We start from the raw sequence: 19,437 nt of genomic DNA, 5'->3' as shown, positions 1-19,437 counted from the left end.
TTGCTGCATCACCAAACAGATTTGAAAAAATAACAGATTAACACTTTATTTTAAAGTGTCCTTGTTACATTTAGCATATACTAAAGTAATTACAATTAATTATGCATAATTACATGCAAATAACCCAAAACCTAACCCCTACCATATTGTAAGTACATGTAATTATCTTATATAATAGCCACAGCCATATTATTTTGCAGCCGAAGACTAGTTATTTTAAGTTAATCACTGAAGCTAAACAGGGCTGAGCCTGATCAGTGCCTGGAAGGGAGACCACATGAGAAAACTAGGTTGCTGTTGGAAGAAAGGCCAGTAGGGGCGCTCAACCTGCAGTCTGTGTGAGTCCTAATGCCCCAGTATATTGAACAGGACACTATAATGTCAGTGAGCACCGTCTTTCAGATGATACGCTAAACCGAGGTGGTCATTTAAATCCCATAGCACTTCTAGTAAAGAGTAGAGATGTAACCCTGGTGTCCATCATGGCCTCCCAATCATCCCCATCCACTGACTCCACTCTATCACTGTCTCTCCACTCCACCTATAGCTGGTGTGTGGTGAGCGCACTGGCACAATTGTCCAGTGGCTGCCGTCGCATCATCCAAATAAATGCTGCACACTGGTGGTGGTGTGGAGAGACCCCCCCCTCGTGATTGTGATGCACTTTTAGCATATGTGCTATATAAATACAGATTACATTACGTAATACTGAGTAATCAAATGAGTAGTTACACTGTAACAAGGACAAGTTTAAATAAAGTGCAACCAATAATGGTTTTCAAAGAGGTTTCCAACACAATTCACTGTAATTGTTCAGTCAAACAGGAAGCCTGGCTTAAAATGTTTACACACATACATCCACATATACACATACACATATATACAATGCACACAGAGAGGAAAGAGTGTGTCTCATACAGGTGGTTTGTCAAGCCCACTCACCTGCATGAAGCACACTCAGAATTGCACAATGTTTTCCCAGAAACGTAAAGTGTTTATAAGGAAGTGTCTTGTGCATATGAAGAGGAACAGAGTCTCTCACATACTTCAGCTTTAGATTCTTACAATAATGAAAGATGCCATACCTCATCTGGGACCTAGAATTGAGAAAAAACAGCAATAAAATAAATGAGACAAAACCATGGTACTTTTAAATGTGTGAGCGTTCTATCTCAGCTTATGTCCTCCAACCTCATATAAGGCGAAGCCGATGGTTTGCATGTCCTGCCCCTGCTTGCGGAAACGCCGTCTGTCCTTCTGCATCAAAGCCACCATAAAGGTGCAGGCCACCTCATTGTCCTCAGGATCATCATCTTCCTCCAGTAGCGTGATCTTATATTGAGGGTTTATCCAGAATGTGTCTGACAAAAAAGATATCAAACTTAGCGTATGTTTACACCTCCTACTAAGACTTGCAATCCATACTCATTCTGAAAACGTACCATTATATACATTTATGGAGAGCACCAAATATGTCCCAGGAGCTATGTTTTTTTGCAGTTTTTGTTTTTCGCGAATCCACCAGAGGTCGCTGTCAACTAACTGACTAAATGACTGACTGACCGTTTGACTGACCCACGATTCTCCTTCCCCAAACCCAACCAATAGTGTTTTCAAAAGCACAGCCCACGTCCCTAAACCCAAATGACAGTTTTAAAAAGCAATCCAGAAAAAGAAAAGCCTTCACCTGATTTTTTCCACGTTTTTAGATTTTACCACTTTCTCAACCTGTTATTTACTTGTTTATTTTATTTTTTGGCTTCTGTTTTTGTCTTACCTGCTTTCTGGAATCGTTCTTTGCCGGACTTGGACCTTTTAAAGACTAAATGCTGTATGTACTAAGTACTGCACGTACTTCAGGCTACATGATTCACGATCTCCAGAAATGTATATAGGACTACGTTTTCAGAATGAGCCTGTGTTGAAGATTTATTTTCGGTAATCCTATCACAAGATGACAGATGACACCGGTTGATTTTTTCTTCTGTCCACTTTCAAGCACTTCACTAGTAATCTGGTCAAATCCATTTTCGACTACCTTTAGAAGTGGTGAAAAGTGGTTGAGCTCTGTGAAACTCGAAAAAATGTTGATTTATTTGTTTGTAACTCAAATAGGTTTCCAACAAATGAAGAGTAAGTAACTTTTAATTTTTGCCAAGTAAAATCCAGTAAAATTTCCTTGGATTCCTTGGCTCTATGGATTGAATGTCACATTTTTTTGTCTGATTTATTATATTATTTGATGACATAATGAGGAAAAAAACACTTATTTTTTCATGCTACTTATTTACCTTTTAATTATATTTTAAAATAAAAATGCAATTTTTACATTTATTTGTTTATAAAATTTGTGTATAAATCTTAATGAATGAGATAAATGTGACAAATAATCTAATACGCAATCAATCAAACTAACATCTGAAACTAAATCTGTTATTTGTTAATTTCTCTGGCCCCTGAGGTAATCCTGGCTGACATGGTGAATAAAATTTGCCGCCTCCAGTCTTCGTCTCTTCTTCTCATGGTGTATTTTGTGATAGGTTGTTTTGGCAAATGTACATCGAATATAGACATGTGAAATCAGAGTGGACTGTGGGTAGTTAAGTAGTTAACAAATGTATGGAATGAAGTTGTTTACTCAGGATTTGGACACCACTACAAAATGGCAGACTTACTGCACTATATAGTGGATCGGGAGTGGTTTGGAACTCAGCTCAGGTATATACAAGACTAGAGATCTGTGCGGGACTGAAATTTTAATCCCGCTTCCACCAGGTTCCACCCGCCCCGTTTTCTACCCGCCCCGATCGTTCCCGCTAAATTTATATCTGGTTTTCAAAATCTCACATTTAAATTGGCTACTACCAAAAGAGAGCAAAAACAGTGTAGGTTGTGCAATGATTGTAGGCTAAATGTCAGTGTTGTTTGCTCCTTTGTGAGGAGACATGAGTGCCATGTGACGTGTGTTGAGGTTTGTGGATACTCCAAAGTCAGATTTACAAACATATCCTCTCAATATATTCGCCAACTACAGATTGTGTTTCATATATAATATCAGCATTATTTCTATAAACGTAGCAGGTACATAGTGGGCCACGGAAGAATGTACAGCGTTTAAGTAGGCCTTCCAAAAACACCCAGCAAGATGTTAGAGAGTCTAGTTGCCTATTACAAGTGACACACAGCACCACAGCGGATGACCCTGCTCTCTCATTCACAAACACACACACAGACACACACACACACACACACACACACACAAGCAGAGCACCACAGCTCTCACATTCACATTTCACATTTAGGTGCTTTATTGGCATGACAAATAACTGTACATTTGTATTGCCAAAGCAGTACAGCGTTGCTCGGTACAAACAAGACTCTCTCTCTCTCTCTCTCTCTCTCTCTCACACACACACACACACACACACACACACACACACAGCACTCTCGAGACTGCTATATTGTTAGACCCTGACTGCTACCGCGTTTTATTTAGAAATTTGCAGACCTCTATACCAGAACTTAGCAGATGAATGATTAAACTGGGACTCACTGGGATTGTTCCTGCAGCCCCCTGCTGTACTTCCTTTCCTCCAGGTGCCGTTAAACTGAATTGTGTTCCAGAAATGTTGAGAATCATCACTCAGAGCATCAGGAGTGAGGTTGCAGATCTCCAGACGAGAAAACTGACGCTTGAACTCCTGAAATGACATCCTGAAGATAACAGAGAACAAATTCAGTCATATCAAAAGATGTACATTGAAAATTACACTTACACAAGAAATATATATATATATATAATTTGGTGTATAATTTCAATTCAATTCAATTTACCTTTATTTGTATAGCGCTTATACAATGTAGATTGTGTCAAAGGTCATAGTAAATTGGAACAGTGTAGTTCAGTTTTTAGTGTTTAAGTTCAGTTCAGTTTAGCTCAGTTCAGTGTGGTTTAAAAATCACTACTGAGAGTCCAAACACTGAAGAGCAAATCCAACGATGTGCAGCTCTACAGATCCCGAACCATGCAAGCCAATGGCGACAGCGGAGAGGGAAAAAAACTTCACTAATTGGCGAAAGTGAAGAAAAAAAACCTTGAGAGAAACCAGACTCAGTTGGGTACGACCATTTTAATTTCTCCGCTGGCCAAACGTCTTACAAGAGAAGAGCTGTTTAATTGCTGATTTTTTGGAACTGATGGAGATTTTTTTTTGTACACTAAAAAAGGATCAATCAGTGGATGAATCTAGACAATCTTTGGGAACAGGGTGACTTGGATGAATCAAAATCCTCACTACTAATCTTTAATGCTCTTCTATGAGGGACAGTAGTCTGATAATTAAACATATGAAGCCCTTCAATTTACTCTACAGTATGAAAAAGCTTTGGAGTAAACTATCGATTCCTGAGATCTGCAAATCAAAGAATAACTATTTGTAATAATTGACTCTCTATGCCACTCGGTCAAGGAGGGCCGGTGTCCTGCAGATTTTAACTTCAACTTGCCTCAACACACCTGCAAGGATGTTTCTAGAAAGCCTAGTAAGAGCTAGATTAGCTAGCCCAGGTGTGTCTGATTGGGGTTGGAACTAAACTTTGCTGAACACCGGCCCTCTATGCTAACAGCTGATTGAGGTAAAGGCGCAAATAATAAATGTTAAGATTAAATTTCTGTGGGTGAGATTTACCAAAACTCGCCATCCTCCATGTGGTTGTTCAGTTCCTCTCTTTCTGATGGATCAATCCCATTCCACTCGGACGAACTGAAATTGCAGTGCAAATGTTATAGTACGATAAGCATGTCTTGCTTGGCATGATTCCTCAAATTCACTCTGAATTCTGAATACTAACTTGTCGCTCCAAGCCCCGGTCCATTCAACTTGCCCCCAAGGGTTTCGGATGCGGATCAACCTCTCTCTGCTGCCACGGAAATTCACCTAAAATTAAAACAGCAACCTTTTACGCAAATAAATAATAAACAACCAAAAAGCTGAAGAATTATTTTAAAGGAGCGATCCTGACCTCTCTGAGAGCTGTGACAGAGTATGCATGGCCCTTCACCAGCTTCTTAAAGGTCACAGCCTCCATGTCAAAGGCACTGGTGATCTATCAAAGACAAACACACTCAAACTGGCCATCCAGAAATGTTGCATTATATCTCCAGTCCTCTAGTGAGGACTGTGAGGACTTACATCAATAGAGCAGCCCAGCAGTGAGCCTCTCTCCAGGGCTTTGGCAATGATGCGGTGCAGGTCTTTGGGAGCGCTACGCAGTTCATACATTTCGGCAACTCCGCCAGTAAAGTCCTCAAAGCCTTCAGTGGTGGAACCTCCGGACAGAGCTTCATATGAGCCATTTAGCCTACAGGCACATAAAAATTATATAATGACTAATGCTGTATCTGAAATAGCATATTTCCATACTATATAGTATGCTAAAAACAGTATGCGAGCCGTGTCTAAACTCATACAGTATAAACAGTATAAACTCATACACTCAACAGTATGCAAAAATACCCGGATGACCTACTACTTTCAGCAAGAATCTGAAGTGTGCATCTGATGGAATAAACTGAATCTGAGAGAATTTATGAATGGCAGTGATGCAACTGTTGGAATATCTTGCCAATTCCACGCGTGTTCAATAAAAAAGGTCAGGAGAGGGTTGTCTTCAATGCCAAAAATATTAGTAATTTATTAGATACAAATGAATAATTCGAAAACAGATTTCTGGGTTACGTTACCCCAATGCAATACAAAAATTACATTCAGGAGGTTCGCAACTGGTTTACATTTCTCTGACTACAGCATATATACACAACTGATATCAACAGGTGGAGTTTTGGTGTAACGTCACTTATCAGTCATTCTGCAGTCCTTTGGCTGTTGCACCCAAACATGCTTCCTCTTTCTGCAACCCTTTTCTACATACCAGACATGAACAGTTAAGTGCATCTTCAATATATTTCACAACTTAGGGTTAGGTTTAGGGTTAGGCAAACATCCAGCTCCTTGTGACATGTCTAGAATTCTTGTTAGACAGAAGTCTGGAGCAAGGCCCCATGCACTATTTTTATTCTTATTTAGCTATTTCCCTCTTGTCAGCAGTTCCTTCTATGAAGTATGCAACACAGTAAAAAAGAAGAAGTATGTTTGGTTAATATATGGTATCATACAAAAGAGGATTTGTTTAATCTGTTGTTAGACAAAAAAAAATTTTGAATAAAAAATAAAGATTAAAAAGTAATAAAAATAAATTCCTTTTCCCTCACATGACGCAACTAACTGGGGTAAGTCACGCGATCGTGACAAAATGGCGGATGTAGTACGTTCAAGGTCCATTCATACAACTCACATTCATACTATTTAGCACATACTTTTCTAACAGTCGTGTAATAAATTCGAATTCAGATATAGTACCTTCTGAGTCGTGGGCAATTTTGGATGCAGCCTATAATTGTCATACAGATAAAGAAGAGAGAAGAAAAAGGCCTTACTTAGCATATGCCTTCTCCAGCAGGGCGCTCCAGAACTCATTTCCCTCTGCTGAGTGAACAAACATCAGCTCTTTATCCTTCACAGGCAAGCGGTCATCGATTACAATGTCTACCCATTCGCCGAACTGCCAGAACTGCACAACATTAGCAAAAATAGTTTATGTTAAGGTTAAATAAATTTAGCTTTTAATATATATATATATATATATATATATATATATATATATATATATATATATATATATATATATATATATATATATATATATATATATATATATATATAAATATATATATATATATATATATATATATATATATATATATATATAAAATAAATTTAAATGAACTTTTCAGGAAAAAACAGTTCTGTGATCAATAGTAAATCTCCTCCAAAGGCCAGAGGGCGCTCTCATGGGGAAACTCTAAATACACCACAAAGAAGAAACCCAGAACATCCCATAGTTATTAAATAAACAGAAGATTTAACGGCTTTTGTTGATTTAACTTGACTAGCAATCACACAAACACAAACCACTGTTATTATCCTTCAATTTCATTATCATTTGATTAACATTACGTATTAATATGTAAATGCCATATTGAATAGCTTGTCAGTGAGCTATGACTAAATGTTGCTTTATCTGAAAGCACATGCTGGAGATTTAATACTGACTACAGAAATGGCTTTACAGACAAATGTGCAAGACAGTCGCCTTCAATAAATCGTGATAGTGATAAAAATAATACTAATATTGAAAAGCTAAATAAATATGTTTTGAGTGTAAGGCCATGTTTGCATAACAACATTGTGCTTCAAACTATCATTTGCAGTTTTGTATTGTATGCAATATTTTAAGCATTGCATACAGATAAACGACACACCAGTAGGTGGCGACTTAAATTCTTTCTACATGTCTGTGTTTTCGGATTTTAAGTAATGGTACATGCCAATGAAATGAACACTTGCTTTGCATGATACCACCTTTAAAAAAAAATCACATTTCTGATGTTTATATAAAGATGATAATGGTTTGATTTTCGATAATGTGCATTTTGAAACACGCTTCAAAAAAGTGTGTTTCAAGCCTCTAACTCATTTTTTTTGTAAATGAACAGCTAAAAAGCATTACAAAATGTACATTTTAAGTTGAATATAAGGATTTGTCGTGCATAAATTATAAGCTGTTGTACTATACATGTTACCTCTATGTACTATGTTTCTGTAAAGTCCCTGGGATGATTTTCACTTGCTCTTATTGCTGATGTTTAATGCCTTGTAACTAAATCAAGGACACCAATGTGACTGGTCACACCAACATGTAAAACGACAAGTGTGAAAGCATTTTATTTAAAAATGTAAAAAAAAAAAAGTTTGGTTTGATGCACCACCTAAAGAACTGGGTAGGGTTGCACCAGTCTTTCTTAAACTGTAACGTAATGTTGACACTAGGGGCTTGATAACTTTGTAACTAAATTTGTTCTTCCTTAGGTTGCACCACATGTTCTTAAGGCAAACCGTAGTTAGTACTGTAGGTCGTAAGTTCAAAGTCATGCGTAGTCGCACTGAATGACGTAATATACAATAAAAAGCATTTAAATGGTTAAACTGCTTTGAAATTCATCAATGAATGCATCTATATATACCTGTCCTATGAAAATAAAAAATTTTAAATTTAGTTTAATCGACTTCAAAATAAAGTAAAGCTCTTTCAACTCTTAACCTACACGTGCACCAAGTCAAGTTCACTATGAGTTTACAGTAATACCATTAACCAAGGCTAAGCTATTAATCAAAATTCAGTTTCGATTTTGGCCTCCATGATTATGAAAAACAATAATCAGGATAAAACAGTTAAATTGCATCACACACCTCTATAAATTTCTTTACATTCATATCTCCTCAAAGCCTGACAGCAGTACAATCATGTAAAATGACTTTTGCAACATGGGACGTGATTGTTATTTTTATTATTAAGTGTTTGCTTTATATTTTAGGAACTTTATTCATGTTTTTAAAAGCGCAAAACAGAATTTGTGCTGTTCAATGGATGTGGTCTAGAGATGTATGCCCCCACCAATTTCAAGAGTGAATCTAAGCGCTTGTGTAAATATTTAGTTGGAATGTAGCATAACGTTTAAATTAAGCTTCGTGGTGCAACACAAAAATATTTAGTATTGTGTAAGTAGTAACTTAGTGTGTCTTTATGTCACAACTAGGCTACATTTTAACTTACGCACTCCTGGTGCAACCGGCCCCTGTTCAACCAATGAGATTGTCAGGTTTGTTTAAACGCCTGGACCTGCTAAAATTACAATAAAACACAACTTGGTGACGCTCAAGCACAAAATGGTGAGCACACACCATCATAATGATGAAAAAGCATTGAGGCAAGATAATGTGGAGCTGTTTTTGTCATCTGTGTCCAGGTCCGGCGCTATGGGGGGGCAAAAGTGGGCATTGCCCCCTCAAAAAGAATTTTTTTCATAAAGAATTGTTCACTCAAAACTGAAAGCTCTTTCTGTCAATAATTACTAACACTCTCATCATTCCAACCTTCAGAACACACATTTAGTTTATAATATGAAATAGCAATTAAATTATGAAAATTGTGAAATTAAAGCAATAGTCGAAAGATCTGGTCCTCGCATCAGGTCAGGATGAGCCCATTTCTAGGCTTTAAAGTGCGCATGTGGCAGCTAGGCGCACTCTAGAAAACTGGACTAGTGTATGACAAGAAGGCGAGCAGCCTAATTCAGTATATGTTTTGGTTAACTAATTCTTTAAATACAACTCTATTGAGCTCTAAAAGGAAAAACGCAGGAGAAATTTGCCGTTAAGTTAATTTTAGCAGACTGCAACTGCTAGTCTTTTTCACATTAGTTTTTCAGTTAGGGGATTGGTAGCCTAGCCTATTAAATGTTTAGTTGGACAGTGCATAGTCCCACAGCAGTCTACACTATAATTAATATTATAATTTATTATATACATTATTATTAATATTATTAAAATGAAACTTTGAAATTGACAAAACGCAGAAACATTTTGAATGTTTGTTTTCATTTTCAAATTGCTAAAGCCAACTTTACAGTTGTGTAAGAAACATCCCGTTATACAGCAGCAGTGTCAAGTTAGGACACTTAAAAATGCCTTTAGAGTTTAAAGATGATCGGCCTGCGAAATCAAGTTTACAGTTAAGCATGAAATAGGTATAGTGCGTAAGTAGATTTGCCGTGGATCAACCTCTCACATGCGCTGCAGAAAAAAAGTAATATAGCCTATTGATTTCCTTGTTATCCATGCCAAAATGTAACCAATTTTGACTGTAATAACTGTGAATTTCTTTTTTTAAGTATCTTTTTTAAAGGTATTTTTCTGGCTACAAGAATGCCTTAAAATGTAACTAAGTAACACATTCAGCTACTATTTTTTTTAATGACATTATTTTGTAACATTTAACTTTTTTCTAACACTGATAGATGATTAGTTGGGTAATAGGCAACGTGAAGCTTACGTGAAATTTATTTACTGGTTATACGAATAGTGGGTTACGTGTGGGCATAGTCTGAAGTCTTTACCTAAAACTTTAAACATTTATACTACTGGAAAAAAAAGTGGAAAGAAATAAGGAGAATAAACTATCATTTAAAGCACCCGTTTGGCGCTGAGCCATTTCTGACTGAATTAATAAACGGTATCGTTGCATTAACCTTCATTGATAAAATTAATAATAGCGAAACTACATATTATTATTATTACTATAAAAAGTATATTACTGCCTTAAGTCAGTAACTTAGGCAGTAATGCAAAGTAATAAATAAGTGAAGTGAATAAATAGCCTAAATGAAAGGAACAAGAGGGACCAAAGTCAGCAGGTGTAGTGCCCCCTATGGGATTAAAATGCCCCTTCAGTTATGACATCCTGGCACCAGGCCTGTCTGTATCTAAACACAAAAAAAACTTTTTGACAAATACGACAGCGACTACAAAAATGTCCACAAGAGGGTGTCGTTATGGAGAAGAATTTCTGTTTTTCATTAAGCATCAGCTAACATCAGGTAGTGATTTTGCACATTACTCTGCTTTGCTCAGCCAAAATTAAATGGGTATGAATGCCCCCCCAAAATTTTTCAATCCTGATGTGCACAAGCCGTTATATATGACAGCTGCTTCATTCTATACACTGGTTATTGATTGGATGGAGCTAGATTTGACAATTTAAAAGTGTGTTTGAAGATGGATGTAAGAAACTAGCTAAATTTAAACTAAATAAAATTTTTTTTTAAGAAATATACATATGAATGAACATGTATAGCATGATTTTATATAATATTTAGACTTACAGTCAATCAGCTGCTCACCTGGAAGTGGAAGATTCCGGCATACTCATTTGTAAAGCTTTGCCCATGTGGTACAACTCTGTGAAGCAGCTTGTCATTTAAAGTCAACGACGCTATGGCAGCCAAAAGCCAACAGTCACCTAAATATACACAATTTAACACAAGAAGCAAGACATTTGTTTACATTGGAAGCATAAGGCACTATTGTTTAAGCTAATTAAACATGCAGAGATTGACTTCCTGAATTAGCTGACACAGTAGCACCTGCTCAACCTGACTATATATGGCCGACCAATGGCAGATGAGAAGTGCCGAAAGCCCAACACAGGTGATATTTTTGATAGCTTTTGACGATACATGACAAAAATGACATACATAGCATCAAGAACTGTGCTTTAAATGTTTTTTATTACATGAATTTCACTAAATTAAAAAATAATTAAGTTTATGAATCTTAAACTGTATAAATAATAACTGTAGTACCTATGATGGCTCTTTAAAATGTAATATTTTACCATGGTAAATATTTGCCTGTACTATAATGACCCATTAGGGGGAGCCCTCCACCCACAGCCATACAGTGGGAGGAGACAGTGTTTGTACACAGAGATAGCAGCACAATGTTCTTCAGTCCTGCACATTTACTTTAGATGAATACTGTTTTATCTCAAACGCCCTTTTCAAAGCTAAACCAATTTAGAGGCTTTAAGCACACCATGAGCTTTAATGTGTTTGCTAACTGTAAGTTAAAATGTATTTCAGTCATGAGCTCCCCCATCGTCCTCCACCCACTGTTTGCTGTTCAAACTTTGTTTGGCAATGAAAAGTGAACACTCTCATGCTCACACACAAACACAAACACCGTGAGCTGTGGACTGCAGCCAGCTATCCCAGAGTTCGCCAGAGCTACACCCATGTCTCTGTGACTCATCACTCAGGCATTGTGTTTAGCCACACACACACACACATACATGCACACACAGATACACTCACTCATCTGGACCCGTAACACACATTTCCTCTCTAAGTCAATAAAAACACAAAGAATTGTGATCATAGTGGTGTAATGAATCAGATTTAGTCTAAGTGGGATTTGTCATCAGTTCATTCATAAAACAAACTCTCAAAAAGCCAAATTATATCATTCAAGCAGTAAGAGTTCCAGTTCTGGCTTCTGATTGGCTGATACAGTGTCTGTAAGTCTATTCAGCCTCCATTATTTCGTTTGTCTGTCTGTCTGTCTGTCTGTCTGTCTGTCTGTCTGTCTGTCTGTCTGTCTGTCTATCTATCTATCTATCTATCTATCTATCTATCTATCTATCTATCTATCTATCTATCTATCTATCTATCTATCTATCTATCTATATCAAACATTTAAAGCCAAAGGATATTCTTGAGAATGTTTTTGGTTGACATTTTATGGCAGTTTGGGTGAAGGTCATAGTTTAAGCTGCAGGATCACCCAAACTGCAGTAATCCACAACTTAAGTCACATTTGTTGCGCCAACGTGTGCAAGCATGTACAAACATACACACCCAGCCGTATACAGTGCATACACACCTAGGGCCCCCTGGCAAATATCTGTACGCGTGGCTCCGCCCACAACGAACTGAGGATTCTCTGACAGCTCCTGCAAACATTATGAAATCAAATACAACAACAGTTGTAACACTTGTCTGAAATACTTGTCTGTGTTTTCATGTAAAATGCTTAGTCACGTGTATTCCTCTTTGAAGATTCACTGGTCAAATTGCTTGTCTGAAGAAATGAAACAATAACATTAATGTTGTTGTGTATATAAAGAAACCGAATAAAGGAAAATTCATTGTTGCCAATCAATCAGAAAGTAATGCAACTGCACACTGCTGAAATTTGTAGCCGGCACCAACTGTTTTTGTTTGTTCCTCAAGTGATAAAAGAGTCTAGCTCATGTAATTTCTCAATCTTGACCCTTTCACTCAATTTCCTGGTCTTTCTTTACTCTTCCAATCAATAAAACTGTCCAAAATTAATACACAAGCCTCCAGTAATTAAAATTAGATGTTTCACCTCGGATCTCATATGTGAAATAAGCTAATAGCTAATGTCATTTTTTGATCCTCTTAACTTACTGTCCTGTACTATCTTTGCTACAACAATCGATTAAGGTGACAAATAGCTATGTATTTGCTATCTATCTAAAAAACCAAGCTATGTTTTTGTAGTTTTGAGCTTTGTTTTATTAGTTTTCATGTGGGAAACGGAAGTTTGACTTTAGATCGAGGGTCACCAATTTTGTCCCTGCAGTGTTTAGCTCCAACATGCCACAACACAGCAGCCAGAAAGTTTCAAGAATACCTAACAAGACCTTGATTAGCTGGTTCAGTTGTGTTTGATTAGGGTTGGAGCTAAACTCTACAGGACACCAGCACTCCAGGAACAAGTTTGGTGACCTCTGGTCTAGATCATGTCATCTTGATTCTGTAATTTAACATACTTTACTATACTAATAACTTACTGGGCTAAAAATTAAACGCTAGACTTATGCGTCACTGCTCAGTGCTCATGAAAGTGTGCAATATACTCACACTGATGAGAAGAAACTGCTGAATGAAGTTATTATTAGGTGCGCACAAAAGTATTCTAGTAGCTTGGTAATATTCTGATTGAACTACTGAAGGCATATTATCTGTTTTGAGGATGTTTTTTGGTACCTTTTAGGACTTTGCACAAGTTACCTTGCTGTCTATGAAGGATAAGGGGGCTCTCAGATTTCATGTAAAATACCTTAATTTTTGCTCCAAAGATGAACGAAAAACTCGGGTGTTTGGAACGACATAAGATTGATAAAATAATAACAGAAAACTTCTGGGTGAAGTAACTTAACTTCTTAATTTCTTCAAGTTTACCTTGTAAGATCTTGATAAGCTGGTTCAGTTGTGTTTGATTAGGGTTGGAGCTAAACTCTGCAGGACACCAGCCCTCCAGGAACAAGTTTGGTGACCTCTGGTCTAGATCATGTCATCTTGATCCTGTAATTTTCCAACTTTACTGGACTAATAAAGTAGGGTGTAAAACTGGGCTAAAAATTAAACACTAGGCTTAAAGTATGCGTCACTGCACAGTGCTCAATTAAGCGTGTGATATACTCACACTGACGAAAAGAAACTGCTAAATAAAGTCATTATTAAGTGCGCATAAAAGTATTCCTGCAGCTTGATAATATTCTGAGTGAGCCACTGAAGGCATATTAACTGTTTTGAGAATGTTTTTATGGATGTTTTATGGACTTTGCACAAATGAGGAATCTTGCTGTCTATGAAGGATGAGGGAGCTCTCAGATGCTATCTAAAAAACCTTAATTTGTGCTCCAAAGATGAATGGTCTTGTATCTCTTAATTTACAATCTTCTCTTAACTGTACCAGTCAAGGAGCCAAGGAGTCAAATTGGGCTAAAACTTAAACATAAGACTTGATTTACTAGTCAGCACTGCTGCACCTTGTTAAATCGGAATCTACCTCATGTAATTTATTGATCTAATTCCTCCTGCTTACTATACTGTCTTTGTTCCCCAATCAGTGTCATAAAATAAATAAAAACAGTTCCTTTAGTGGAGAGATGCCCGCAGGCCAAAGTTGGGCCAAGGTAACCTTTGAATTAGCCCACCATCCCATCTGAGAATGGTTTAGAGATTGCCATTTCAAATTTAATGTGACCTTTTATTTGTAACTTTTATTGTTAAGCTACATAAAAAAGCTGAAATTAAACGTTTCAATTTAAATTGTGTAAATGAATCAGATTTAGTTGAAAATGTACAACACATAGAGGACAATGCAGAGATTTATTATAACTTAGAGTTATAATTAAAACAGTTATACTGCATAGTTAATACAATTCCAATGAATGTTTCCTATTTATTTTTTTATATTATGAAAGGAATTAGGAAATTACCCATGGCAAATGTAATGTACAATAGTTTTGTATATTTATCTTTAGCCCACAGCTACCAATGATATTTAGTTTTTAGCCCTTTACACGAAAAAGTTTGGGCTCTGCTGGTTTAGTGCCTTTACATGTATTACTAACATGCTGTTTATATAAACCATACTATCTAACCCTGCTCCTAGAGGACCACTGTCCTGTAGAGTTTAGCTCAAACTTGTCTGGGAATTTCTAGCATGCCAACAGTAGCATAATCTTGATTAACTGGTTCAGGTGTGTTTAGTTGCTGTTGGCACCTCTAGCAGGACTGTATAAACACCATGGACACTCACAGTTGGCCTTATCCACCTCACGCCACGTGTTTTGGAGGAGTTTGGCGCGAGCTCCTTGAAGCCCAGTGACTGGGGCACTGCAGGAAAGCAAGGGTCCTCAAACAGCCTGCCGCTCTCCAAACACTCCCTTCTCAGCTCCTCATAGTCCTGGTTCAGGAACTTGATGGCCAAGTCATTCGCTCCCATCCCTTCTGCCTGCAGGCGCTCTTTGTAGATGCGCGTCGACACACCTCCAATCGAAAACATACTGTAGCGCACAAGGACGTGGAGCAAAGTTAGAAAATGTTTAATCTAGAGCAAATACCACATTGTTCTAAACCAGAGTTTTACTTTCTTAACATTTCACATAGAAGTAAAAAGAGGCAGGGGGTGACGTGGTGGTGCAGTAGGTAATGCTGTCGCCTCACAGCAAGAAGGTCGCTGGTTCAAGCCTGGGCTGGGTTTGCATTCACGTGGGTTTCCTCCGGGTTCTCCAGTTTCCCCCACAAGGCCAAAGACATGCGGTACAGGTGAATTGGGTAAGCTAAAATTGTCCGTAGTGTATGAGTGTGAATGAGTGTGTATGGATGTTTCCCAGTGATGGGTTGCAGCTAGAAGTGCATCCGCTGCGTAACACACATGCTGGATAAGGTGGCGGTTCATTCCACTGTGGCAACCCGAGATTAATAAAAGGACTAAGCCGAAAAGAAATTGAATGAATGAATAAATAAATAGAGGCTGCACGGTGGTCAGTGGTTAGCACTGTCGCCTCACAGCAAGAAGTTTGCTGGTTCGAGTCCTGGCTGGTCCAGTTGGCATTTCAGTGTGGTTTGCATTAGGGATGCTTCATGACTCGATTAACCTCTCATATGTTTGTTCATGTGTTTACAAACAGAGAGTGACGCACATGCGCTCCTGTATATTATACATAGCCTTCAGCAGCCACAACACATGAGGAGGTAACTGATTTATAATTTTATGTAGCGTATCATTCCGCTGTGGTGACCACTGATAGTAAAATGTATGATTGAATTGTTTTCTGTAAAGCTGCTTCAGGCCATGATATATTCACACCTAAATGGTTATAAGAGACGTGTTTAAGGACTTATATGCAGCATTCCTAATTTATTATCTTAGGTAAAGCGAGATCTTCTCTTAAGATTTTATGTTTAGGGGGAAATGTGCTTAATATAAAGCTTAAAGTATTAGAGTTGGTGCTCGGTATTGGGTGTTCACCGTGATAAGAAATTGGCGACAAAAATCCTGATCGGAGCATCCCTAGTTTGCATGTTCGCCCTGTGTTGGCGAGGGTCCAAAGACATGTGGTACAGGTGAATTGGGTACACTAAATTGTTCATAGTGTATGACTGTGAATGTGAGAGTGTATGTGTGTTTCCCAGTACTGGGTTGTGGCTGGATGAGCATCCGCAGGGTAAAACATGTTTTAGTAGTTAAAAAGAATAGTTGATGGTTCATTCCGCTGTGTCGACCCCGGACTAAGCCGAAGGAACATTTATTAATTCAGATTTGCAACGACATGTCAGAGTAACAAAATGTTCAATTACAGTTTTTTTGTGGGAATCGAAACAGCAACCTTTTCACAAATGAACACTAAAACTAAAGGAGTGTCTAAGAATGGCTGCATATGGCAGCTGGAGACTGCATTGTTGAAAAATACTGGTAAGGTACTCACTGTGTACTTGTTTCCCTCCTTTAACGGTTTATAACTACTTGAGGGTGAGTACATAGAGTAAATTTTCACTATTGGATGAACTATCCCTTTAAGCTTTGAAAGGAACAAAAAATGAACATCATTTATATATCGTTTACTTATCTTTACTTGTTCTAACCCCGTTTGACTTTCTGTCATCCACTGAACACACAAAAACAGATATTTTGACGAAAGCTGAAATGTAACCACTGACTTCCATAGTAATTGTTTACCTACAAATCATTGGTTAGAGGTTTATAGCTTTCTTCAAAATATCTTCTTTAGTGTTCAACAGAATAAAGAAACTATAAAGGTTTAAACAACTTGAGGGTGCGTACATAGTGAGTAAATGTTTTAACATTGGGTGAACTATCCCTTTAAGCTTGCCCTAAGCTGGTCCTGACCAACACTTGACCCACAAAGAACCATCTTAAACCAGCTCATCACAACCAGTAAGACTCAGCTTAAACCAGCAGCCATGTGTCAAAACCTACCTTACCAGCAAATGCAGTTTTTCACCAGGGTGGTTACTAGAAGCTAGCACACAATTAGCATCAATCATTCAGCAGCATGTGTCCACTGTTTAGCCGTTTAGCGTAAAGTGCTGCTACTAAAAAGCTTATGATGCTTTCTTACAACAGCTGCCATTATTATTAGTGCTGTAGCATTCATGCAGCTTTTAGTCCAGCATGCTGAGAGAAATGCCCTCTACAATAGACACACGATTACAGCGCCCTTTTGAGGGTGGAAAGAGGTTTACTAATGACTGGCTAATTTCGTTGTCTTGTAATATGGTTAACCAGTGAGCTCTGCAGCTGCTTAAGAACACAGCCAGACAATGTCGACGTGCATGTGGTGTGATTTAATGGAAAATGGAGGGCAGTTCTCCAAGCGTTGGCAAAAGGAAAACACATATGTGATGATAGCTATGCTTTGCTATGCTATAGCTAAGCCTTGGACATTTAGTTGATTACTTTTTCTAAATGTAGCAACAGAAAGAAAAGATGGTGAATATACCTGAAGTTCCGGGTAAGGCTTTAAGCTTAAGGAGAAAAAAAAATAAAAAATTCAGAAATGTTTTAGTGACAAATCTGTGGTGATTTGCAACCACACGACTTCATATTTATACTGCAAAATGCAATAACACTGAGTACAGAGATGCTAACGGACCATTTCGCGCGATGTAAACAAAAACAATGGTTCCAACACATTTCCTTTTTTACATGTTTAATTTTTAAAGAGACACATATTGATAAATAATGTTATGATAGCTGTTTTAACATTAAGTTATGGTTGAATTGCCTCTTGTTACAGTTATGAAATAGTTTGATAACAAGCAGGAAATGTTCATAGGCCACTGACATGACCACATTGAAATGGTCTATACCATTATACTTCGATATACAGTAGTCAACATTTTAAGTGAACTATCGCCTTTCTTCAGAGTGGTCATAATACAATTGAACACCCATTCTTGTTTTAGGAAAATTTTAATAAACATTTTTTGATTTACTTCAAAATTTGACTACTGTATATGTGCTTTTTTGTTAGCTTTTTTTATTTCTTTTAAACAAGCCAATATTACTATTGTATATATCTCAAAATAATCATTTTCACATGGTAGTATTTTCTTTTTACTGTATCAAAATATATGAACAATAACCCAATCAATACGATACTCTGAAAGAACAGTCAATATTCTTCTTTTTATATTTGGATATTCTCCAAATACCCTACAGAAAACCATTAAGAGACGCATCAAAATAAAAGTTTAACTATGGATTTTTGTCTATAGGTGCATTGAAGCAAATCACACTGTATGTAAACACGTTGCCCACTGTAATGTCAGATGACTTAGTGATGTGAAATCAATAGGCCAGACTGAGCATCAGCACTCTAGTGTTTGTTTTAGACGGTAATGAACACACCCTCAAAAAACAACTGCACATATTCACTCGCCGTTACTTTATATATGTATATGGGTTATTTTTTTATGCTTCAGTGGCGACAAACTTACATGTAAACATTAGGTTGTTATCATTTGGACAAGAATAAATAATTAAACATACAATAAATGTACTCAACATGTGTGAATACGTGTAGATTTATAATTTTGTTTTCTAACATACAATAAAAGGATGTAAATATGATGCACGCCCAAATACTTGAATAATTTATGTGTAATAAGGCTATTATTATTATTTATATTTATTACGATTGATTCACAAACGCCATTTTCTGAAATGAAGTAATGTATTGCAGATAACAAACGTTAGAAAAAAGAAAATAGTTTCGTCACTTGCTAGAAATATAGGGCAGAGGTTTCACACTTTGACACAGAATAGACTGATATCTCGTACAAATACCCTGGAAAAGTTAAGTTAACTTACCACTGTTACGTTGTCTCTACTGTTATCAACCAAGACGACGCGTTTTAAAATAACGGAATAGAGAATGATGTTCGGCTCAGTGCAGATGATACAGGACAATCAGGGTACCGCAGTGCACTACCACGCCCATGAAGGAGGGATTTACGAATGATTGACAGCTGAGAAGTCGAATGAAAAGCGTCTATCCGCGGAGTGTCAAAGCCTTAAAGGCAACGGAAGTGTCTCTTTTGTATGTTTTGTAATTCCAGTCATACACACAAAAACA

General features: G+C 37.3%; 1 protein-coding gene across 2 annotated transcripts in view; it reads right to left on the bottom strand.

The window, feature by feature from the left end:
* capn1b (calpain 1, (mu/I) large subunit b) overlaps positions 1 to 19,372 on the bottom strand; it is a 29,373-nt gene extending 10,001 nt beyond the window's left edge. Inside the window, exons 1-13 of one of the 2 annotated variants that reach the window (XM_056447955.1) lie at positions 19,173 to 19,372; positions 17,800 to 17,824; positions 15,093 to 15,339; positions 12,399 to 12,468; positions 10,859 to 10,977; positions 6,497 to 6,630; positions 5,193 to 5,361; positions 5,023 to 5,106; positions 4,852 to 4,937; positions 4,689 to 4,763; positions 3,554 to 3,714; positions 1,192 to 1,361; positions 1,086 to 1,097 (exon numbers count right to left, since the gene is read on the bottom strand). In XM_056447955.1, coding sequence (XP_056303930.1) covers positions 1,086 to 1,097; positions 1,192 to 1,361; positions 3,554 to 3,714; positions 4,689 to 4,763; positions 4,852 to 4,937; positions 5,023 to 5,106; positions 5,193 to 5,361; positions 6,497 to 6,630; positions 10,859 to 10,977; positions 12,399 to 12,468; positions 15,093 to 15,338 — 1,326 coding nt within the window. In that variant the 5' untranslated portion in view covers position 15,339; positions 17,800 to 17,824; positions 19,173 to 19,372. The remainder of the gene's footprint in view (positions 1 to 1,085; positions 1,098 to 1,191; positions 1,362 to 3,553; positions 3,715 to 4,688; positions 4,764 to 4,851; positions 4,938 to 5,022; positions 5,107 to 5,192; positions 5,362 to 6,496; positions 6,631 to 10,858; positions 10,978 to 12,398; positions 12,469 to 15,092; positions 15,340 to 17,799; positions 17,825 to 19,172) is intronic. The other variant, XM_056447956.1, reaches the window with a different exon arrangement.
* Between the last annotated feature and the right edge of the window lie 65 nt (positions 19,373 to 19,437).

This window comes from Danio aesculapii, chromosome 22 (assembly GCF_903798145.1).
Source record: "Danio aesculapii chromosome 22, fDanAes4.1, whole genome shotgun sequence".
Classification (NCBI taxonomy): domain Eukaryota; kingdom Metazoa; phylum Chordata; class Actinopteri; order Cypriniformes; family Danionidae; genus Danio; species Danio aesculapii.
Note: the sequence above shows the minus strand (reverse complement) of the source record. Positions and strands in the feature narration are given on the sequence as shown.